The 24,638-nt window shown below is 38.2% G+C and overlaps 1 protein-coding gene across 2 annotated transcripts in view; it reads right to left on the bottom strand.

Annotated features, from left to right (window-relative positions):
- Nucleotides 1–7,359: 7,359 nt before the first annotated feature.
- Nucleotides 7,360–24,638, bottom strand: part of TRIP11 (thyroid hormone receptor interactor 11) — a 35,065-nt gene continuing 17,786 nt past the window's right edge. Inside the window, exons 12-20 of one of the 2 annotated variants that reach the window (XM_074584192.1) lie at nt 24,277–24,470; nt 22,600–22,763; nt 21,068–21,171; nt 20,628–20,727; nt 14,826–14,907; nt 13,911–14,025; nt 13,233–13,355; nt 11,755–11,902; nt 7,360–9,638 (exon numbers count right to left, since the gene is read on the bottom strand). In XM_074584192.1, the coding sequence (XP_074440293.1) occupies nt 9,430–9,638; nt 11,755–11,902; nt 13,233–13,355; nt 13,911–14,025; nt 14,826–14,907; nt 20,628–20,727; nt 21,068–21,171; nt 22,600–22,763; nt 24,277–24,470 (1,239 nt within the window). In that variant the 3' untranslated portion in view covers nt 7,360–9,429. Of the gene's footprint in view, nt 9,639–11,390; nt 11,521–11,754; nt 11,903–13,232; nt 13,356–13,910; nt 14,026–14,825; nt 14,908–20,627; nt 20,728–21,067; nt 21,172–22,599; nt 22,764–24,276; nt 24,471–24,638 lie in introns of those variants that run through there. The other variant, XM_074584193.1, reaches the window with a different exon arrangement.

Raw genomic sequence — 24,638 nt, 5'->3', positions numbered from 1 at the left:
CAAATAATAGGTTTCCATATAATGCTTAATAAAATACAGAACAGTAAAACCACTATATCAGGCAAACCAGTAGCACAGCACAGCAGACTTTTGTCTTGAACTTCTAGGCATACATTTTCTTGGCAATTATCCTTAACAACATATCTCAGAAAAATAGCTCTGATCTGTGGTATACGGATTTATTTTAACCTTTACTCTGTTACTTCATGCAACTGCAACTGGCTCCAGCCAACTCCTAACTGGCACCTGCAAATAGCAAACAGGAACTTGTCCCAACTAAAACTTGGGAATTCGGGTATAAAGTTTGCTGGGTCTTTCTAAGCCTAGGATTTCATCTACAGCCTTTGCAGCCACCCTTACTAGCACAAGAAAGGGACCATGGAATGGGCACTGAGGCCCTATTAGGTGTGGCTAAGACTCCCAGAGGTTTTGGCACTGGAACATGCCATTGGAGGTCTGCTGAGATACCTTTAGAAGAGGGAAGGACCCAAGAAGTGAAGTCCAACTGCTTTTTGAAGTGCAACTTCTCAGCACCAAGCCCATCTCCTCTCCTCTGCACTTTATTTTTAGGAGCAGTCGTAGATGCATCAGTACCATGGGCGAGCGTGGGGCTCAGTGCCAAGCGTAAAGTCAAGGCTTTGTCACTGTGACAGAGTACACACCACCTTCTTCCTGTCAGTTACAGGCTCAGTTCAGTCTCAGTTTGGTCTCTCAGCAGGGGTTTGCTTATACCTCCAGAACTGGAAGGCTGTCCCTTTGGGTTTTGATCAATTCCCATTTTATTTTGTAATGGAAATCTTTTCTTTCATGTAACTAGACTTACTAGTGACATTTGGCCAGGGCAGCGCAGGCTTCAGGTTGGCCGCAAAGCATCTGACTATGAGAAGTACCAGTACAAGGAAGTTGGAACTGATGATTTGAGTTCAGGAGAAGACCATCGCAGCCAGAGTGCTGAAGGGTCCCGGCATCCCCAGTCCAAGCAGGCTGGTTCTGGGCAGCACACCATAGTCGTCGCTCTGTCGATGATCCAGTAAAGACCTACAAAATCTACAAGACCTTTGCCTGCAGGTGGTAGTCTGCAGGTCCTTGATCCTGCCTCCTCTGCAGACAGTGCGTATTCAGAGTCTGGGTTTGGGTCCAGACAGATCTGGCAAGTCTAGTTATGACTCACTCGGTTTTCTTTAGAATCCTGCACTCCTCAAATTGTTGTAGTTTCATAATCAGCCTCCTCTAAGTTAGCTCAAAACCATTAAACACATCTGTTCCTGCTCCTATTGTCAAAAATAAGGCAGTCTTCTGTTTGCCTTCATTTTTATTGGCATCCACTACTTCAGCATAGAGAGCAAAGTGCAGTCTAAATATTTTCCAATTCTATTTCCAGAAAAAAGTTTCAGTTTTGATGACTCTTTTTCAGTGCTCCGGTCTACCATTCAAGCTACTTTCTTTACTATGTTTTTACTCCTGGTACAATTTAGTGTTGGATCCATGGTAGGGCATGTAAATAGAAACATATGGATGAACTGAAATCAACTCAGTGATTTGCTTGTAATTCTGAAAACACCCTTTTATTACAAACAAAAGGGTCACTCAAGTACTTTCATACCTTATAACAATAGAGAAAACTGCAGGAGATGGGGAAACATTTTAAACATTAATTTTACAACCAGTCCTTTCATGTGGCTGGCTCCCCCCATGACTAGCTGAATCCTTTACTTCCCTTCCTATATGCAGTTTCTCAGACATTTGCACCACAAAATGTTCAGGATCACTCTCACAGTCACTAATAATTCTTCTGAGAAATAACATTCGCAGCTCTTGTCTTTTAGACGTGTTCCCATTTAGGAGCTAATATTTTTATCCAACTCGCCTTATTTGTTCAGAACTGCTACTACCACTTGCTGCTGTGCTATTTACATCCCACTGCCACTTTGTTGCTTAAGCTAAATATATTTTTATTGATAATGCTATACTTACTGTTCAGGAACGCCATGGATTGAGGATACCCTATTTGTATATATCAGGGCACCTTTATTTAGTTGTATAAATCCAATTGCCTCTGCCAAACTTAGCACGGGCTCCTGTGGCATTGCTTCCCAAGACTGTGTCTATGGGCAGTGTCCAAAGGTCAAATTCTCAAAACCTTAGCACGCGCTTAGCTCCTGACTCCCTAATTTACAAAAGTTTAAATTTAAAGCATTATAACTCTTGGCTTCCTCTTTAGCAACGCTTCCCATTCTAGGGTGTCAGGAGCTACCACCACTCTGCTTTTACTGCGTCGAGATCAATCATCCAACTACCCTCGCCTGATAGAAAAACACCTTCACAGAAAGCTGCCAAATGATAAAATACACACTGTTCCAAGTGTGTTATGTGCTTCTTTTGCCCGACCCCTCAGACTATTAATTATTCCATCAACAAACATTAGATACAAAGTGGCTGTGCTACAGTGATGGCTAATAGTTACTATTTCGTAATGATACGAGACATACGTCCTAGCTGCCCCAAATCTATAAAACCTCTTTGGTTCGTGCCCCAAAGCTGCCCATGCTGCGATACAATCCATCTCACATGACCATCCTGAAATTCACAGGGGTAACACAGGCAGCACCTGACGGTGCAAACGAAAACCTTAGGGTGAAGCATCCAGAAGCACTGCCAGATTCCCCTCACCTTGATCGTATCGGTTGACGTTCCAACCATATGCAGAGAGAGTTAGGTTTCCTTTACGCTAAGGGAGATGGACCAACATTGCAGGTTGTTGGTACAGCGAGGGTCAGACTTGCCCACTTTGTTAACAAACACAAAAAATAGGCATAAGCAGTTTGTTTCCCTGATACCCTTGATCTGTAATCTGTCTGTGCTTGTTGAAATGCCACATGCGACCAGGTTTCTGAATTCTGTTCTGTTAATCATTGACAAAATCCTCTAATAATAGTTGACCATAACTCAAATATTACTACCTTTTTCCACAGACTTAATATGTTTGAAATGGTTCTCTCATTAAAGCAAATGGTTAATTACAAGCATTGAAAACTCAACTGAGCCATGAGGAAATATGACTTCTGGTCTGTTCCCTGGCAGACACTGCATACAATTTCTTTCACTCATTTACTCACACAATTCCCACCTGATACACATGCGAAACTCTCTGCTCCTGACAAGTTCAGCAGCCACGTGAAGTACCAAGACTAAACCACAACACCACTTTCTTGGTAACAAGAAGGGTCTTCCCAAAGCCTGGGGAACATTATCAGCGCTGTTGAAAAGCAAGTATTGAGTTCTCTAGCTGTATTTCTCTGGGGACAAGCAGAAGACCACAACCTCTCACACACACTTCAGCAGGAGCAAACGTACTGATAAAAGTGAAGCTGAGAAGGTTTTGATGCAAGACACACATGAAATACTCTCATTTTTTAGGATGTTGTAAGGAAGACAACTCTTGTATTGCATACACCAAACGATACTAGTTATTTTGGGGTTTGTCAGGACACTCGCAAATAGCAAAGTACATTCAGAAAGACATTTTCTAATCTTGGTGGCAAAGAACAGCCTTTTCTTCAGAAAAAAATTCACCTTCAAATTTTCTGCTGTCAGAGGCACATTTTAGTTAGAATTCAGCAAAGGAGCACGAGTGCTGTCCCAACCCCCTCTTTTTTTACCTTAAACTTTTATAGAATCACAGAATGGTTTGGGTTGGAAGGGACCTTAAAGATCATCTAGTTCCAACCCCCCTGCCCTGGGCAGGGACACCTCCCACCAGACCAGGTTGCTCAAAGCCCCGTCCAGCCTGGCCTTGAACACCTCCAGGGATGGGGCAGCCACAGCTTCTCTGGGCAACCTGGGCCAGGGGCTCACCACCCTCACAGTAAAGAATTTCTTACTAGTGTACTAATGTCTCATCTAAGTCTCCCCTCTTTCAGTTTAAAACTGTTCTCCCTCGTCCTATCACTACACTCCTCAATCAAGAAAGAGGCCCTCTCCAGCTTTCCTGGAGCCCCTTTAGGGGCTGGAAGGGGCTCTAAGGTCTCCCCGGAGCCTTCTCTTCTTCAGGCTGAACAACCCCAACCCTCTCAGCCTGTCCTCACAGCAGTGGGGCTCCAGCCTCTGATCATGTTTGTGGCCCTCTGCTGGACCCGTTCCAACAGGTTCATGTCCTCCTTATGCTGAGGATTCAGTAGAGGAACATGGGCGCTGTCCCATCCCCCTCTTTTTTTACCTTAAACTTTTGACTTGCTCTGAATCTGCATCTCTCTCTGAGCAATTCAAGATGTCGCTCCTCTTTGAGCTGCCAACTCCACAAATACACGCAAACATTTGAAAGACATTCTTATCTCGTCAGGTGATGTAGTGGCATCCATGCCCAGCTTCTGCAACCACAAGAGCCATTCCAGCTGCGGTACTACAACGTGAGCAAGAATTTATAGTTACAGGAGGAACTCTAAATAGTGTACATCCACACTGGAAGAAAATATTGCTGTGGTAACAGGAATAAAACAGTATTAGCAGAAAGCAGACTTAAGAAAAGCGGCATTTTCTTTCTGGTTGTAACTAGGAGTAGCAAGGGAGCTGCTTGCGTTTCCTCAAAGGAGGAAACATTTGTGTACGGTTCCCAATGAGAACAATCCAAAACCCACAAAAAACCACACAACCAAAGGTGTAAAAGAACTCAAATCAAAATGGCTACAAATAGAGAATAAGGGGTGTTTTCAGTCTGCTTAAGAGGCCTGGGAAATGTTTTTGGTGTTACTGTGGATATTCACAGTAATATTTATTAGCTGATCATCACAGACCAAGAAAGGTTAACCTTTTCAAAGGCAGTTTGGCAGAGACTGACAGAAACTTGAGTGCAAGCGATACTAATTTTAAAGTCTAATCTGTGAGAAGCTCTTTACACAAGAGTAGAGAAAGATTAATTCACTATCGGTGCTCAAGGATGATGCACAACATCTGTGAACATTTAAAAAGAAATTAGACTTAACCAGCAATGCCACAAGCTCAGTAAGAAGGCACAGTGTGACCCCAAATTACTTAATATGGGCACTTACTGAATGATAAATGCCCTTTTTATGCATGAAAAAATTAAGTTATCTTCCAATTGTTATTTCCTACAAGAAAAACAAGCCTTTAATCACTTGATACAATTTCCTTCTGCTTGGCAAGATGTTTGAGAGTTTCAGCAGCACGGTGGAATTCCCAGTTTGGAATAAATTTGCCTGAGTTAGCTTTTCAACAGATCTAACACAACCAGCAAACAACAGGCACATTTCTTGCACACTTATGCTGATAACAGGCTTTAACGACTACTTCCTACACAAGTATGTTTCAGAGTTAGAGAGGCGATGCTTTCAGATACTGAAATTGAGAATGCCATACTCTTCCATAAGCTTGAGATGAATACAGTAGTCCAAGACTCAGTGTTGCACCACTGTAAACAACATGGCGCGTACTAATTGTTTTTTCCTTTAAATAAAATGCCAGCCACTGTCTATTCCTTTATATTTTATTGAAGACTCATTTCCATATTTAAGCTTTGCGGGGCTGCAAATAAGTTCAGCAGTATATAACGGCACAACAAAATAGAACAAAAATTGTAGGCTGGTAATTCTTATATATTATTTTCTAAGAAAGCTAATTAGAAGCTTTCCACCTGAAAGACAACTACTCCAGGCAACAAACTATTAAACTTACTGTGAGGGGAAAAAAAAAAAGAGACAAAATAAAACAAATACATACACTGCTTTTAATTCCTCAAGCCTTACTGCTACCACTGCCATATGTTTATATATACATAGATGAATTTTATGTATGTTTTTAAACATTGACAAAAGTATATCAACACAAAGACTACTTTGGTTTGAAGGTCTAGATAAATCATAGACTCCCCTCTGTTTGAAAGAATGCATGAAGCTGTAATCCTTGCTACTTCCACAGTATACTAATGTCTCTCCATATTAAACAAATGTTTCTACTTTTTCTTCAAGTATTTAAATCTACTCCCAAACTGGGAGTGTTTGAGAGGATGTGACATCACATTTACAAGGTTGAGAAAGTGATTCTTGAACTTCATTATGATAATGCTGCAATAAAGTTATCAAAACTGGCAGTAAGAAGACCTGAAGGCTTAAAATTGGAAAGCTGTCATGAGGTATGTGATAATGTGCAATACTTACAAGGCAAGCACCTTCCATTCTGCCTCTTCTGCTTTATCACTCAGTCGCTGCTATGTATATCCCAGGTAGCCTGCCTTATTAATAGCTATTTATGCAAAATGGGTTAAGAACATGAATAAGAAGCAACAATAAAACACAGTCTGGGAACTAACATTTGGTTAAAAAAAAAAAAAGTCTTTCTACATGCATCACTATAATGTGACAAATTCTATGGCTGTATGTCTGTGATTAACTGGTTAAATGCAGAAGAGTTTAATTTAAAAAAAAAATTGTGCTTTCTTTTACAGTAACAATTAGAAAGATCAAGCAGTTACTTCCTTCTCTCTGTAGAATGCAGAATGAGCAAAGAACAGCAAAAAATGAGAGCCTGAAGAGGAGAATGGAAAATCCTAACCCTTATTTTTCCCCCTTATATCAACTTTGCAAAATTAATTCCTTACTAGAATTATGTTACCTTACCACTAAAGATAACTGACAGCTTATTAAACCAAAACTAGGGGGGGCATACTCTTTTTTGTCTTGCAAAAGCAAGGTGAAAGACAACAATTAAGTTAAATGAAGAATGAAAATTTTAAACTACTGCACCTGCTTATGAATTCCACAGAGAATTTTTTTCCCCTCCGCTGCTGTGTGAAAGACACACACAATTAACAGGACGGACTACATGAGTCACATACTTCCACGTGGGAAGCTGGTAAGGTAAACATATACGAAACAGTTATCAAGCAAAAAGTAAACACAGAAGAAAAATCAGAGGAAAACCTGTATCTGCTAATCTTTCAATAAAAACAAATCTTGAAGTTTTATAATACTCTGTGAAACAGTCAAAGAAAGAAGAGAGAAATGAGGAAATGAAGTTGTTCTACACTTTTCAGTGGGAAAGTACTGCCTGGCACACAGAGCACATTTGATTTCGAACAAAGCAATAAAACCCACTGCTGTAGTTGTGGAATAAGCCCTAGAAGTGAGACCTCTCAGCCATGGGGACTTTCTCCATAGTTCAACAGACGTCCTACGACTTAAGGACTGAAGCCTCTTATATCTCTTCTATAGAGGATTTTCTTCTCTCTGAGGCAGCTTAATGAGGAACTCTGAAGTTCTTCGATACCTTTGCTTGGTTTTAGATTTCCCTCCTCAAACTCATAGCTCACTGTATAAATGGAACTGATTTACAGCATGCAGAAACAAATGACCTTATCACGTTTTATTTATTGGCATTTATAAAGCTTCCTGGAAGAGAAGCATGTACATATTAAGTTCTCTGCAATTAAAGAAAAAAATTGTACAAAAAAGTTCAGATCTGCTCAGTTAGTATATTCAGAGGATAGTGAGCAGCATGAGTCCATTTGAAATTCACAATATCTAAGTCACATAATTTTTAAAAACTAAGCATTTCCTTCTGCTTTGGCTCACCCAAAGCCAATTTTATCCTGAAGCAGCTAAATAGCCTTAAATAGGCATGACTAAAGAACACGAGAGACTGCACAGAAGCCATCTGATTTCAGTTTCCTTTGTATTTGTTATAGAAAAAGGTACCTATTCCAGTCCAGTTTAAATGAAGATGTACATTTGAAGTACCATACCGAAATGTTCTCAGCCGAGGTAATTTCAAATACTCATTACATTTACTATGTAATGCAGAATTTACTTTGGTATACTATGTGTGGCTGCTATCCTTTAAGTAATCAAACTTCCAAATTAATTATCTTGTCTATAATGGAGTAAAGAAATTAAAATAAAAATTCAACATGGTCAATCCACTTCCAAATTTGCATAAGTCTTCCATAAAACACAAACATACTGGAGAAAAGGGACTCAAGCAGTTCTTAAGGTAAATACAATAATTAAGAAAACTTTGCTAGATTTCAAGGCAACAAAAGAAATTTCACTATTTGACCTCTACATAAATAAATGCAAAGATTTCTTGCATTATTTTGCTTGATTCTGTACAAGTTTCAGTAATTAATTTTATTTAAATATAACTCTTACAACAATTTGATCCAGGATCTTAATGAAAATGAGATGTAAAGGTTGACAGTTCTAATATAGAACTTTCACAACAGTTATTTTAACACTGACTAAACAAGGAATGGAATACAAAAAGATTTAGGAATTACACATTTTAAACTGAAGATGTCTTATCTCAGATTCACTATGAAGACGACTTTTGCAGGATGTCTCTCCTGGTTCTATCCTTTAGTATGCAACTTCATTGTTTACCTACCAAACAAAGCGTACAAGTTATCACAGCAAAATTTACAGAATAATTGACTTTGGCCTTGGTCTTACAAAGACCTATTTACACATTTGAGATAAGTAAGCATCTTCCTCCCTTTAAATTCTATACACGTGTTCAAGCTTTAACCCTATGTTTGGATCTACAAAATCCGCAAGATAAAGTGTCTCTCAAATATACATCTTAGACCATTAGAGTAAAGTGTCTTTATATATGTGAACCTATCTTTCGCTAAATTACCCACTCTGCATCATATGGACACCTCTAGAAAATGAAGCACTCGCTTCCACAGTTAACTCCTTGGTGCTGATGGGTTTGACTGCTGAAAGCAGCTATTAGTAGGGGGGGAAACTCAAATCATTGTGCAAAAAGAAATGAACATGCCTCAAGTTGCCCCCAAATGTGACGAATCCTGTAAAATAAGAGAAACAGGTCCTAGTGCACATTAAGCAGATGTCATAAATTGTGTGTGGAAGGCTGCAGCTGCTCAATAATCACACTCCCATGTGCTCACCATCTTATTCTTTGGAGTTTGTGTCATTTGAACACCTCAAATAAGAACCATTTTGGCTGGAGATTTTATTTTAATTTTATTTTTTTAAAAATTATGGTTCTCAAAGGCCCACTGCCAATAGCAGATCATTTTAATGGAAAAACGGATCTCAACACCAAAGAGTTAATGCTGTCTATGCATAACTGAAACAACTCAGAGTATAACTGCGGTTTAAAAATCCTTCAATTTGTTTTGTGACAATCTAGCAACAAGATAGATTTTTTTTTTTACCCCTCAGTTTAAGATTTAACCCACACCCAAAACTAATGCCTGCTATAAAGAAGGCAGTTCCTCATGCCACTATTAGAAGTTCCAAAGCACTGGTTAGTTCATAATTAAAAGAAAAGCAAGGTACAATTGCAAACAAGTACGTGACTTTTTACAGAAGGCCTCATTGTGGTAAATTATATACAGCATAGTGTTCTCATTTTCCTTAAAGTGCTACTATCATCATATTGATACAAGATCATTTATTGTTTTAGGAGGTCTTTGAGTACAGCGCCAGCACTGGCATCAGGAGACACTGGCAGCGGCGTAAAAGTAGGCAACGCATCAGAAATCGGTTTCATAAGCAGATGTCCAGAACTACTAGCAGGTGTTATGAGAGGCACTGCTGCAGATCGAGGTGCTAAAAATGGATTTATATCTGGTCTTCTGCTCGTTCCCGAGACTGTGGAATCTGAGATGTAAAACAAAACCCAACAAGAAAACCACTTTGTTAGAAAGCATGTGTTAGTCTACCCAATATTTACAGCATTTGTTCACAAACACATTCAAAAATTGCTTACTTTTGCAACGTGAAAATACTATCTTCTTGCTATGGACCATAGACGCTCTCAAAGACTTTCATTCCCTCTGTCTTCTCTCATCTTGGATCTCATCTGCCACTGCTTCTTTGTCTGGACAACTCCTATGTCTACACTTCAGGCCACCAGTTACAAGCCTGACTTAAAGATCAGGTACAGACCTGCCAACCATATTGTGCTTGCTGGCAGCTGACATTCAGTAACAGCTCAGGCCACCCAAAAAAAATGATACATCTCTGTCACAGGCAACCTGAACACCCTTTGCCTGCAGTGTCGGACATGAAATACCTGTCACATTGACTCTAGCACAATGCAAAGGCGCAAGGGCCCTTGTGCACGCACTACAACGTGGTGCACAGGTAGGTTTTCCCACCCCATGGTGTATTGGCACAGCTTCCCCAGGAAACAGCCCCAAGAAAACCCCCGTAAATAAACACCACAGACACAGTGAGCCACAATTTAGTCCTGAGACAAAACTTAACGTTTGGTCATTAGTCAAATTGTAATAAAATGTTAGTTTTAATAAATTATTAATAAACTATTTTTTTTTTTAATCTAACAAATCGACTTGCCCCTCCCCAACTTCCCCCATCAAATCCTCACTCAGCTCCAGATGTAACCTGTTCTCAAGGTTCCTACACCAGATGCAGAGCAGAAACTAAACTGACATTCCCATATCAAACTAATTGTTTGGATAGGTGATTTTATTCAGATTTTTTTGTTTAAGCAAAGTCTTTCATCCTGTAAACATTCTAATTCTCATAAATGCTTTTCTGTGTGGATATTATACTGACATTTGTGCCCGGTACTTAAAAACTGCTCCCATACGGTCCACTTCTAGGAACAAAAAACTTAAATGTACCCAAACAATTAAAGGGATTATCTATAACAGGTGTCTAGTTTTACAAGCCAGCAATTTAGCTCCTGAATGGATAAAAGGTATCAGGAATTTACTTCTTCCAGACAAGGACACTGTTTTTTTACTAAGTAAAATAGATACTTTACCTCTTATATTGCTGTTATACTACAAGGAAGAAGAGTAAGAAGAAAACTAAACTTAATTTACATTTATTAAAAAAATAAATACTGCTTTCAGAGATAAATTGGTATTTCACAGTAGACATTTATACTTTGTAACATCCAACTACTTTAGGTGAATGGAAAGAGGGTGTTTAAGCATATATATCTCTCTATGTGGATCTATATATTACATAGGTTTTTGGGGTTGGGTTTTTTTTTGTTTGTTTGGGGTTTTTTGAGTTTACAGTTAAAGTTTCAATCAGAACAAAGCTTCTGCAAATCATGACTGTGTTTCGGTAAAGTCTTAAATAAATGCACATAAAAAAATCAAGCACAAACTGGATCACTTAAACTGAAGATTTGGATCTTACATTACTTAGACAAAAGCGCGCTATTTCAACATGCATAATATAAGCAGAATTGTTCTCTGCCTCAGAAAAATCAAAGTTAACACTCATGCACAGCTTATAGAGATTTCAAATCAGGCCATACACTTAACTGATTTTCTTTCAGTCCTCTCTGAGCAACCAGGTTCTACATACCAGAGAGGCACTGCAAGGCTGGTATTACGTGCATTCTTCACTCAGTGAGACCCAAGCTGATCAACGGGGATGCTGAAAATCAGGACTGGGTTCACTGATAAACCATATGGCGCTGTCTGTGCGGCATCTGTTTGGCTTTAACAGGTGCCATTAAAGCCTTTCCATGTCAAAGGGAATTTGCTCCCTCAGTCTTCTGTATTGAGATTTTCGGAAGTGGGGTACAGAAGCAGCAGGAAGGAAGGGTGGAGGAAGAAGAAAAAAAAAAAAAAAGAAGAGAAAGCAGGAAATTGGGGGTGGTGGCAGGGGGAAGAAATCAAATTCATAATTTACAAGTGAGAAAACAGAGAGTCACTGAAATCCCCTTGAAAATTCTGCCTTTAGTCATTTATGTTCTGTGTAAAGATTCAAATTTTTCTTCAAATGTTACCTTGCATTTGACTGTTGGATGGAGTACTGCTGGTTTTACTACTTCCTGCTGCTCCCAAAGGTTTCATATCATGAACAGAGAGCTTGGGTGGAGGAAGGCTTGGGCAAGACTCTGTTTCGAGGAATTTCACAAACAATTCTGAAAAAGACTACAAGAGGCTACCAGTTACTATATTTTACTGATGCTCTGTTGAAAAGTATGTAAATTAAAAACACATAGGTACATAAAACACAAAGCTGTCAGCAGCCTCCAAAAAATTCTGCACTGCTACTTAATACTAAGTATTTAGTACTTGGTACTAACTAGTCCTTAGTGAGTGACAATGAAATTTATTTTCAAAATACAGTTTTTTTTGCTGTCTCAGTAAGTGGTGTTTATGTGAAATTGATAAACTCTAAAGATAACATACATACTTCCACCATGGTTCCATTATTAATTTAAGCCAATTGTTTCAAGAATCCCATGCTGCTGCTGATATCAGAGTATTTCCTGTGTCCATGCTCAAGCAAATAACTTCTCCAGAAACACATAAAACTTAAACATTTAGCTTAAAACACATTGCTTTCTTTATTTGACAAAAAGTCTTGAATAAAGGAAGCATGGAATGATTAGGGTGTCAGTAGCACCACAAGATAAAGTTTTGCTTAGTAAAGCCTGTACTATACATACAAAAGCATTAATTTTGCTATTTTACATCCATAGTTAATCAGACCACAATCCTCTGGCAGCCTGAGTGCCTGCATTATTTTAGTGGGCAAAACCCCATCCCTACACTTTAAGTTAATTTACAGGAATCCATTCTCAATGTGAAAAGTCTAGCTCAATGAGCAGAAATCCAAAGTGAATCCAGAAACCCCAGTCCCTCAGTGCTCTATCTTTGAGTGCATTATTTACTGGTCTGCAAAATGGAAAGCTCCATAGGTTAACTGCTCCCATGGACCATGCCATGAGAACTGTTGCTTTACAGTATTTGAAAGCTTAAAATATCAACGTTATATGCTGTACATAAGAGGCTCCAGCTGCAGCAGCTGCAAAAACTTTTCAAATTAAATTTAAAGGACATATGGGAACACAGTCATCAAAATACAATGTCATGGTCTTCTATACTATTGAGTATTGCAGAATTCCAGACTCTTACACGTATTTAACCTCCAGCACTGTCAGTTTGCAAGATAATGTCCATACTGTAAGAAGTCAGTGATCCCAGGAACCAGTGGAACAGTAACCAGATTTCAGTATTAGCCCAACACTTAGTATTGTATAATTTTCATCAATGCCTACATATTTATTTAATGCAGAAAAAAAACCAAACAACTTATGCCAAAGCAGTTGCACAATACACGCAAATAATGCAAGATACAGTAGCATCAGTAAATGAAGCTCAATATACTGATGAGCCAAATATCAGCACTGCCCCAAATATGCAACTGCCCCATTTTTTCCCACTCAAACATAGAGAATGCACAATTAATTCTTACACTATTAAAAATGTTCTGATGAGTTGGCCTCAAAGGTGTACTAGGGACACTCTTTGATCCAGCTCCTCCACCAAGCCAGCCAGTCACCCATCTCGTAACTCCTCTTTGGTCTTCACATAATAACTAGAAAGTATTTAAAAAAAAAAAATTAGGAAAACAAAAATAAAGCAGCAGACAAAAGAAACAGCAACATTGTGCTCATTATATTTATTCACCATAACTATGTGGGGAATCCTACAGATAAATAAAAACTTTAATTACTGTCAAAACCTTATTCTCTGCCCCCAAAGACTGGTAGTCTAAAAACCCGGCTCTTTATTTAAAAAGATAAGCCCCACATTCTTCACATTACCTAGTGGTACTTAGAGAACTGGCTTACTTTTCTGTGACTAACATATTACAGCTATTATACACAACAGCACAAAGTTAAATCCCTTCCTTTCTGCATCAGCATTCCTCAGCAAAATGAGATCCATTCTATCAAAAAATGTTATCAAACAGTTCCATTAAGATCAGCATGTCCCACATAAAAAATTAACTCAGATGAGAGCACAAAAAACATACTTTCCCCACAAGAAATGCAGTGAGAGTCACATCTAGTTTAGCAGCAAGTTATTCTATTTGCAGGCAAGGATACCGCAAATAAAACAGGATGTCTAGTGTTCTGGAAAGTATTACCTGATCAAGTTCTTCCTTTTTTATTCCCAAGATACTTCCCATTAACCTTAACACTTCAGTACGTTTATTTTTTGGAGTATGAAAATGTCCAACAAAGAGGTTTCTCATCAGGAGCCTGCAGAACAAAGGAAGCTCGTTATACAATCTGCTCTTGGGTAACAGTTGATACTGTAATATTGATTCCTCATACTCATGGTTAATTTTACAATAATCCAAATAAACATATCTAATACAGGGAAATAATGCGGTACCTCAGCAATTTCCTTCCCCAACAAGTTACAACATTTCTTATAGGGGAAGTGTTAATTTGGACAGTATTTGATACATTCTACGCAGTACGGTGAAACTGAACTGAGCACGAGCAAGGTTTGACGTAGGCATTACAATTAGGGAAAAGGTTTATTCTAAGATCTTGACTCAGAAGAGCATATAGATATTTCTATGCAGTCCCAAATCAAGATGTATGGCAGGGGACAGGGGAACCCATTTGCCCATCCCCATTTCAGTTCTAACGGCTAAAGAGAAGGAAAAAAAGAGACCAAGGAAGAGAGATTTACACACATCCAAGTGATGCTAGCTACACAAAAGGGCTTGCTGTTCACACCTTAGACATTGTTAACAGACGTTCATTAAGAACTTTCATCTCCATTTGCACAGCTCATGCTATTGAAGGACACTTCTACTTAAGAAACTTATCAGTAATCCAACTTTACATACATATTGGTTTTATGAATCAAAATTGCTACTTATAACCACCAAGCAATGGAAAAATGTGAAAATAATCAAAGTATAATTACAAGATCACATAGAGAAGCCCAGTTCTGCCCTAGTCTTACAGCTGTGCTAGTAATGTATCTGTACATTGTGAGGAATAAAAAATAAAAATGTATATCAAGTTTTTCATTAAAGACTTACTTGTCCACTTTTCCTTCTGTGCTGTTCATAAGATTCATTAGTTTATTTTGTACATCTTCTAACATTTCTCTTCTGATCTCACCTATAAAATGTTAGGTCACAGCAATTAAAAATTGAAACTTCAAAACTTTGTTGCAAAACTTATAAATAATACACACATTTGGAAATAAAAATGTTAATATTGTTATAGTGCTTTCAAAAAAACAACAAAAAAACCATCTTGATATTTTGTAAAAAAGTGTCAACTTAAGCGATTATTATTTGAAGTAAGCTAAAACTTTCAGACCGATAGTCAATGCTAAAGTCCAGAAACACACAGAAATAAATCAGCTGCAGGCAGTCTGACGAACTGGTCTGTTCCACCTACATAACACAGAATTGGGAAGAAATTCTTGATCAAGGTCTATGGTTGTGTGGTGGCGATCTTTTTCATAACCTGACCAAACTGCATGTGGCATCAGGTCTTTTGATCTCAGTACTTAACCTCAAATATTTCCTAAACCCAGCTATTCTGCGTACTCTACTCTCAGGTTGCTAAAGCCTTGGAGTACTAAGGAGTTCTTCAGTCTCCCAGGAGAATGACCGGTTGGCAGAGCAATATCAGTGACTTGTGGGTCTCTTCTGTTAGGACTTTTCCTGCTCCTGTTAATCAATACAAGCTCTTGAAACAGCACGCTGGGACATACCAGTGCATCCTAGAACCAGTGCTGTGCTTCACAGTCCAGTATACTGGCAAGAAAGGCTCTGCAGAGATTTATTCAAGATTCCCCATACTTTTGGGAATATAAACCTTCAGGTAAAAATGGCAGAGATGAAAACACCACAGCTACCGTGAACCAAAGACAAAACTGAGAGGAAAATGGCAAACACTTTCAGTCAGGTATCATGGCCTGCAAATTAAGTGAATGGGCCTATATTGTAAGTTAATTAGTACAGGGCTGTCTGGGAGTGTGCTAGGAGTCACTACACAGATTTTCTGCCTTTTTTGCACGCTGACTCCAAGTTCTCATACTGTTGTGTAGTGGCTGCAATGAAATTGGTTCATCTAAGATATCACAACACTGATAATGATATTCTTGCCCTATAGAAAGGACCCTATTAGAAGAGTAAGAGAGGAGTTAAGATTCTGCATTCATTACTGCTATAACTTTTCAGCTTTCTGAAATTCCTGCTCTTAATCAATGATTTGTCTACTGTCTACACATTTGAGCCTCGCAATGTCAGAGTGTTTAATATGAGGGAGATACAAACGTAATAGTCCATTTCATTAAAAGGAGCCATGGCATGATACTGTTACATTCACTCTTGCCCAATAATTTCACAGCACTAACTTCTCTACAATTCTAAAATTCTGCTAACACAAATAACTTGCTAGCTTAAATACAGAATACACACAAACCCCGATCACTCTGTGTCAGTAACTCTGTTTTCCTCTGACCTCCCACAAAACTCATAAAAATAAAGCTCATAATAAAGAAAAAAGAATTCTCCTAGAAGTTTTACTTGCCATAAATATTTTACAACGTTCTGACTGTAAGGAAACAAGGCACAAAGCTTCCTCCTTATAAAAACTCAAGATACTTTTATCTAGTTCCTAGTGTATCCGATGTTTGTGTCTACACAAGTTTGTACAAAAAACACAGAGTAAAAAGTGCTAGAAAAACTTATCTCACTTAAATCCTCAAACGCAGGATTTAAGAACACTGGCAGTAAAACATTCTCAGACAAGAAAACAAATAATTACAAGATAAAAAGAACTGTCAGAAGATAAACTACAAATGGCTTCACCTCAAGACAGCAAAAATATAGTTTTTCAAACTGGGGTTCTGCAAGATACTACCTTTGAAGTTACTTTTCTCCTAATAAAAGTACAAGTAAGTCTAATCACACACAGAAGTTTGACAAATATATAATAATATGAACTATCCATGTGAAGGCCAGCTCTACAAGCAGAAACGATGAGCTTTTTTTCCTCTCTCTCTATAAGGTTGAATGCTTATCTTCAAATCCTACAGAAAAACTGCCGACCTACTTAATTTCTCTACCATTTTTACACTTCTTGAGCTCATGCTAATTAAAAGCACTCCATTTAAAAAAACAAAACAAAACCTACAAAAGATACATTTTTCTTGTATCTATCTTGTAGTTGATTTCTAAAAATGGATACAACCTAACATGTCCTGTTCAAATACTCCACATCTTTATATAAACATTTTACTTCACAAATATGAATTTCAGAGAGTAGAGAGTAGAATAAACTAACAAGTGTCATGCTGAGAAAGTTCTTATTCAACGAACATAAGGATTGAGCTCCTTATTCAAACCAAGTTAAAAAACAAAGTTATATGTATTATACAATATATCTTGTAACAACTACATCCATACGCACTGAAATCCATTCCAATAATGTGACTGCTCTACAGCACTCCTCTCTCAAAACACCAAGGCGAGGCACAGGAGAATAAATCCACGGTTTCAAGGTTTAAACTTACTTAAAATTATGCTGCTTTGTAAATCTGGTTAAATAGGACCCCAATACTTGAAGAAAAACATTTGGAATATAATTACAGAAAGATAACATTTGCAGGAACATACATGGAAGTTGAGTTGCAATTTGGGTCTCCACGGAGTAAAGGGAATTAAAAAAGTTAAACTACTAATGCCACAAAAAGATAAACAAACAGCATCTGAAAACAAATTGCAAGTAAACCTCACGCTGTTGCTATTGTTCTACAAAGCAAGACAATCCCATGTTTCCTTTTCAATTTTCATTCACATGATGAATTTTAAAACAAATGTATTAATAATTTCAATTAAATACTACTGTTTTCTATTTTTACTTGGCAAAAAGATTTTATGTCGCAGAGAACCAACTTTTAAGGAAGCTACAGAGCTATATTCCATCCACAGTGACTATGCAACTCTATCACTAACCATATTTTTTAAATGGAATATTTCCTTCTAAAATAGAATTTTACAGTTGAAAAGGACTTAAAAAACACGTACTTCATGCATATGAAAAGACTGAATAACAAAAGAAACCTGAGCCAAAATTCAGCATGGACTGCTGTAAACCAGACATTTACAACAGTCTCCAATAATTTGTTAACCATTTATGGCAATCCAGAAGACTGCATCTGGTACATCTTATACTTTTCCATTAAAATCACTTCTCCTGCCAAAAAAATCCATAAAGAAATCCTTCAAAAGATTTGGCCAACAAAACTGTGTCTGGGAATGTATTTGGCCAATTTTCAATAAGACTTTATATGTTTTCTTGTGTAAATAGAGAAAATGGAGTAGCCCCCTTTTTTTTTTTTTCAATAAAAATGATTTATTCTACAACAACATTAAAGTGCTGTTTCCTTTATGCAACAATCCCTTTTCCATTTTTTTTACCAAGTGAATCGCTTGCCAATACAACATAGCTTGATAAAATACTGAGATCCAGTTTTCTGTCAAAGTTCAAAGCCCCCCTGCTTTCATATGCAAAGGTTTGCAATCAAAATTAACCAGTAATGAAGAGCTCCCCATTTCAGAGTGCCATATTTGCCTATGCCAAAGTTAATTTCAGTCCAGGGTGTTTGAAAACTTTTGCCGTGATTGTCTGTAGTGAGACAGAGATATACAGAATTCAAAAACAAATCAGTATGTAGTTGTACAAATTCATGTAGCAGCTTGAAATTTAATTTAACTTGTACAATTCATATGCGAACTCAGAGAGCACTCCTAGGACACCACTTGCATGCCAAATTGCACTTAGACACAATTAAATTTATGTAAGTACACAAACAATTATATAGTAGAGAAGTCATATCTTATTTTTTTAGAGTTCTTGCTGAAGTGACTTTTCACACCAACTATCTGATCATAAGCAAGTATGCTTTAAGAAAGCATGTTATTTCAAAGTAAGGCAAATTATAATTTAAAAATTAACAGCAATAATTAGTTGTGTGTGTTCAGGGCAAGAGTTACCATTGCATCCAGCAGAGATGATGCACCAGGTCTTCCCACAACAAACCTTAATTGAAGGCATTCACCCCAAAATTTCCCACAGACATAAGAGGAAAAAAACCAGAAAGAGCGAGCTGTTAAGTAACCACAGAGAGTAAGCAAACCTCTGCTCTTCAAGCTGCCTTTTTAGGGCCACATCAGGGATCAATCCTAAGTTTTTCTCTGATTTTAGATTTAACCCATGTGCTCAGTGAAAGCCTGACCATAACAGAGGATGCTGCAGAAATGGGAAAGTATGGTGACACACAGAAATAAAGAGGGAAAGAGAAAGTAGGACTCAGTTGGGAAAATGGAGAAGGAAAAGACAGATGAAGACAATAAAAAAAAAAAAAAAAAAAAGAAAAAAGCCTACTATTCCCTCAGCAGTCGGTACTGTTAATAAGTTCACCCATAACAGAAATGTCATGCAACTAGACACAAAGAAGTAGCCTTCCCTTCTTGCTCAATGAAACATTGCAGACAAAATTACAAGTCAGAGCTAAGAGGTAAGTACAGAAATGGAGCAAAATTATTATTGGTCCTAAGTCCTGCTTTGGCCAATGCTATGACTCCTTTCTCATGAAAACTGAAATTAATGCAGTAATGGGAAAAAAAGTGACCTTATGTTATTATTTTGTTACCTCCAAGTGAGTCTCTGAGCTTATAAATCTTTACTGATGTTTGACATTCAAATAGATTGCATAGAAACTACCCTTCATTTTTTCCATTTGATTAGACTAAATAGTGTAAGGCCACACATGGAAGTTAAATCAATTTTTAGTAAGAGGTTATTCTGACTTTTTAGGCTTTTGTACAGTCTTAATGCTAAATGTGTTTGTGAAAGAGAAGGCTCTGCATCTCATACAGAATTCATGTTTTAGTGATGCCAAAAAGGAGAAAAAAGAGACCACAAAACCACACCCGAAAACAGAATCAAAAAATCAAAGAAACAATTATGTTGGAAGGGACCTCTAGATCATCTAGTCCAAGCCCTCTGCTCAAGCAGGGTCACCTTCAGCAGGCCATCCTGACCCACGGCCACTTGGGTTTGAATATCTCCATGGATGGACACTCCATGTCTCTGGGCAACCTAGTCCAATGTTTGGCCACCCTCACTGTAAATATTCTTCCTTTTCAAAACTGTTTCTCTGGCAAATTCCTCTACCATCTGGACAAGTTTTGTCTTCAAATTCACAGTAATGACATTCATCAAATATTAGAGTACTTAATATGAGAACAATATGAAAGGCATCTTTCTAAATACGAGCAATCAGGAAGCTTATTTGAAATGAGATCTAAAAATACAATCTAGAGATGTGTCCAAGACCTTCCACAAAATCTCTTCAGTCTCACTTCTGAGCAAGAGCTGCTCCCTCTACATCTCTTACCAACAGCACACCTTTTCTCTCTACCTCACTGTACTCCTGTGCCTATGTCACATATCGTAGGTAGTCACTTTGGAAAATCTGACAACATTTGGTATTTCAGAAACTTTTTAAAGAAGACATTTACTGAGCTAAATGAAGGGCTTTGGTATTTACAGGGCAAAAAAAAAAAAAAAAAGCACAAACCGAACAAAAACCAACTACTACAGGGCTTTCTTTTGAGAAAGATCCCAAACAGAAGGTAAATACACTTTTTCAAATTTGCTTTATAAACAAGGAAGTTCTCAAAAGGTGGCACAGAGTTACTCTTTTCCATATACGAGACGAATTTTGGTAAGTTACTAGGAATACTACATCTTCTCCTCAGCTGCTTCGAATGTTTTAAACAGAGATTAAAAAAAAAAAAATATATATATATAGTTACCTTCTTTCTTAAGTTCTTCAATCTGCTCCTCTTTGATGTCAAGCTGCTCAGTAAGCCTTGATGCTGCATCCAGAGCAGCATTCGCCTCTTCTAAACTTTCCTGAATAGAGGGCAGGAAAGGAACAAAAAGAGAAGCGAGGGAGTTTACCGTCACAATTACACTAATACAATGCAGATCGAACAAAGAGATGCAGAGACTTCAATCATTTGTTCTTTAGAGTAACTGGATTGTAAATATCCTCAGAAAACGGATGGTCAGCAGAGGAATACTACTTTGCTGACCTTCTTTTAGCGCCCCTCTCTCTTCCAAGGAAGAGAGAATAATTACATAATTTGATGTATTCTTAGACAGTAACACTTAATACAGCAGTTAAAAACAAAAAAAACAGTCAAGAATAAGCATTTAGTTTCATAGGGTTCAATTTCATTATTCAGCCCACCTGCAGTGACACAACTTTTTCTTCTAAGCTTTCTGCTTTTCTCCTCCATTCTGCAGTCTGTTTTTGGTGTTTCTCCAGCTCTGCTGAATACATCGCTTTTTCTTCTAAAGGATTAAAAATACAGCATGAAAAACAAAAAAATCTTAATTCACAACATGTAACTGTTTTTTTTGGGATATGCAATTGCAAAACCTCAGCATTATCATATGTGGTCTTCATGAGGCAGAGAAGGCATTCATATTTCGTAAGTGGGATACTGACAATCAGTTTACACAGGGCCAGAATTGCTTCTCTAAGTTTTTTTTAAAAGGCAACAGATTCTGAAATTCAAGCTGTCAAAAAGGAAACCAAGTAACTACTGTTTAAAAAGCACCAAAATATGTCTATCTGGACTTTGGTAAGGCCTTTGACACCATCCCCCACAGCATTCTCCTGGAGAAGCTGGCGAATCATGGCATAGACAAGGGTACTCTTCACTGGGTAAGAGACTGGCTGGATGGCCATGACCAGAGAGGGCTGTGATTAATAGGGTGAAATCCTCTTGGCGGCCGGTCACCAGTGGTGTCCCTCAGGGCTCAGTTTTGGGGCCAGTTTTGTTTATACCTTTATCAATGATCTGGATGAGGGGACTGAGTGCACCCTCAGTAAGTTTGCAGATGACACCAAACTAGGTGAGAGAGTTGATCTGCTTGAGGGTAGGAAGGCCCTACAGAGGGACCTGGACAGGCTGGATCGATGGGCCAAGACCAATTGCATAGGCTTGGGGAAGAGTGGCTGGAAAGCTGCCCAGCAGAAAAGGACCTGGGGGTGATGGTGGATGGCCAGCTTAACATGAGCCAGCAGTGTGCCCAGGTGGCCAAGGTGGCCAACAGCATTCTGGCTTCTATCAGGAATGGCGTGGCCAGCAGGAGTAGGGAAGTGATCGTGCCTCTGTCCTCGGCACTGGTGAGGCCCCACCTCGAGTACTGCGTTCAGTTCTGGGCCCCTCTGTACAAGAGGGACATTAAAGTGCTGGAGCGTGTCCAGAGGAGAGCTACCAGGCTGGTGAGGGGTCTGGAGACCAGGTCATATAAGGAGAGGCTGAGGGAGCTGGGCATGTTTAGCTTGGAGAAGAGGAGGCTGAGGGGAGGCCTCATTGCCCTCTACAACTACCTGAAAGGAGGTTGGAGAGAGGTGGGTGTTGGCCTCTTCTCCCAGGTGAATAATGACAGGACCAGAGGAAATGGTCTGAAGTTGCAGCAGGGGAGGTTTAGATTAGATATTAGGAAGAATGACTTTACTGAAAGAGTGGTCAGGCACTGAAACAGCCTGCCCAGGGAGGCGGCTGCGTCAGCAGCCCTAGAGGTATTTAAGATTTGGCACTTCAGGGCATGCTCTAGTGGCAGAGATTGTAGGGGTGTTTTTCTGTGTGTGTATGGTTGGACTCGATGATCTCAAAGGTCCTTTCCAACCATGAATATTCTATGATTCTATGAACTATCCCAGTGGAAAAACGCTTGTTGCAATCTTTGCTATTTCTCGACAGAACTCACCCTGTTGGAATTGCTCTAGTACCATCTGCAGGTTGGCCAGTGACAACGCATACTGCTTCACTTGGTCCTGTGAGATGGTGAGCTGCAGCACAGTTTCATCTCTCTGCTTGGAAACCAGGTTTAATTGCTCTTGCAAAGATTCAACTTGCAGACTAGCTTGGTGACTTAATGAAAACAAAACACATTATTTATGGAGAAAATAACAGAAGTTGTCACAGAGAAAATGAAATCCCAGCAAAAATAGCCTACCTTTAATATTTCAGCTCAATTTATAAAAATGGAGCCAATTTTTTTCCCCTGATTCCTCTTTAAAAAAAACAGCAAACAACAAAAAAACAACCTAACAACAGACTTTAAATAAGTCTGGTAATAAAAGTTTGTCAATGAGAAATAAACCCCAAAACCAAAACTCAACCCACTTTTGTTTGAGGTGCGTTAGGAAAAGAAAAAACTAATCTTTGTTGTTTATTATTAACAATATTTTTACCAAAAAAATGAATCGATATCTTGCTAATTGTCTGCACGAATTGCTACATGAATCAATAGGTCTTTCTCGCAATTTTTACTTTTAAAGCCAGTCTCCGAGAACTCAGTATATCTTGCTCCATACTGATGACTGAATGCCCCATTTAACTTCACATTATGCAAAAATATTATGAACCTGTTTTCTCCTATGTCAGTCTTTTTAAGAGTGCATGTCAGGTGGGAAACAGGCAGCATTTCTTGAAAGGTATTTGACAAGTTTGATGAAGAATTACAAAACATTCTGAGGAAGAGTTTTTACACACAACCTTCTCTCAACTCTTCCACTTCCTTCCACAATTTTTCACAACAAATTCCACTCAGAAATCTTTTTGCTGAAAACATTAAGAGCAGAATCCATCTTTGGTACTTAAATAAAAAAGAAAGACTGCAGCTACATACATATATTTTGATTAAAATACTTGTTCATTTGGACAACTGTAATAAGATAAGAAAAAAATTCTTTTGCCCAAAGTAACTGACATTCCTTTAAATAAAACAATATTAAAGCAGTCAAGATAGGCATGAGTAATTTTGATACTTAAGTTCTCATTGTTCTGGCTGAAAATGTGATGATGGCAAATAAATAAAAAACCACAATTGGCTCTAGCCTCCCAGATTCTGCCACCCATGAGAACTTCAATGCATCTTGCTTTATCTATATACACTAATAAAGCTTTTAGTAGTGTATACTTTCCATGGTATCAGGTATAAAGTAAGGACACGCACTTGTCTGGAAAGCAATTCACAAAGCTTGACAGTCACATTTGTGCATTGAAGGTTATAAAATAAGACTCTTTCAAACTGAACAAAGCCTTGACTTTAAAGTCCCATCTTTTTTGATTTGACAGACAACTAAATCAATAGGTTGAGGGATTTTTGTTTTTTCTGGATCTAAGCACTATCAAAGATGTGAGATTTCAATAGTCACTACTAAAAGGACAAATACCTTCTCAAGTTGTCAACAGCAGCCAAGTATATTTCAAATCACCTTCCTCATTTAAAGTAACAAAAGTTTTTATCTTTTTGTTTTCTCGACTGCTTAGCATGTTATAAAATGGTAATTCAGTAAAATAAAGCCATCAGTACCAGTCTAGCTAACTGTTATATATATAAATACAGCCAATGCCACTGCAGTATAAATGAAAAAACTACCTGGCATTCTCCACTGCAGTAGATGAGGACGCAAGTTTTTCTTCCAAAACCAAAACTTTCTTTCTTAGCTTGACCTCTCTGTCTTCTGCAGCTAAAGCTTCTCGGGTGTACGAGTCCTCCATTTCTAAGAGGTGATTCCGTAACCTCTCCAGCTCCTGGTTGAGGCGCTGCTCTTTCTCACGCAAATGCTGTATCTGTGTAGAACATACCTTAAGTTGCCCATAATATCACTTCTCATAAAAATAATTTAAGCAAACATAAAACATGTCCATTGAAGCACATTGCACGTGTATCGATTTTAAATGCTTTTTACAAGTGATTGCTAACAAAAAAGAATTCAGAAAATACTACAGATGCAATTT

Source organism: Larus michahellis, chromosome 4, assembly GCF_964199755.1.
Source record: "Larus michahellis chromosome 4, bLarMic1.1, whole genome shotgun sequence".
NCBI classification, from domain to species: Eukaryota; Metazoa; Chordata; class Aves; order Charadriiformes; family Laridae; genus Larus; species Larus michahellis.
The sequence above is the reverse complement of the archived record's forward strand: the minus strand, read 5'-3'. Positions and strand labels throughout refer to the sequence as shown.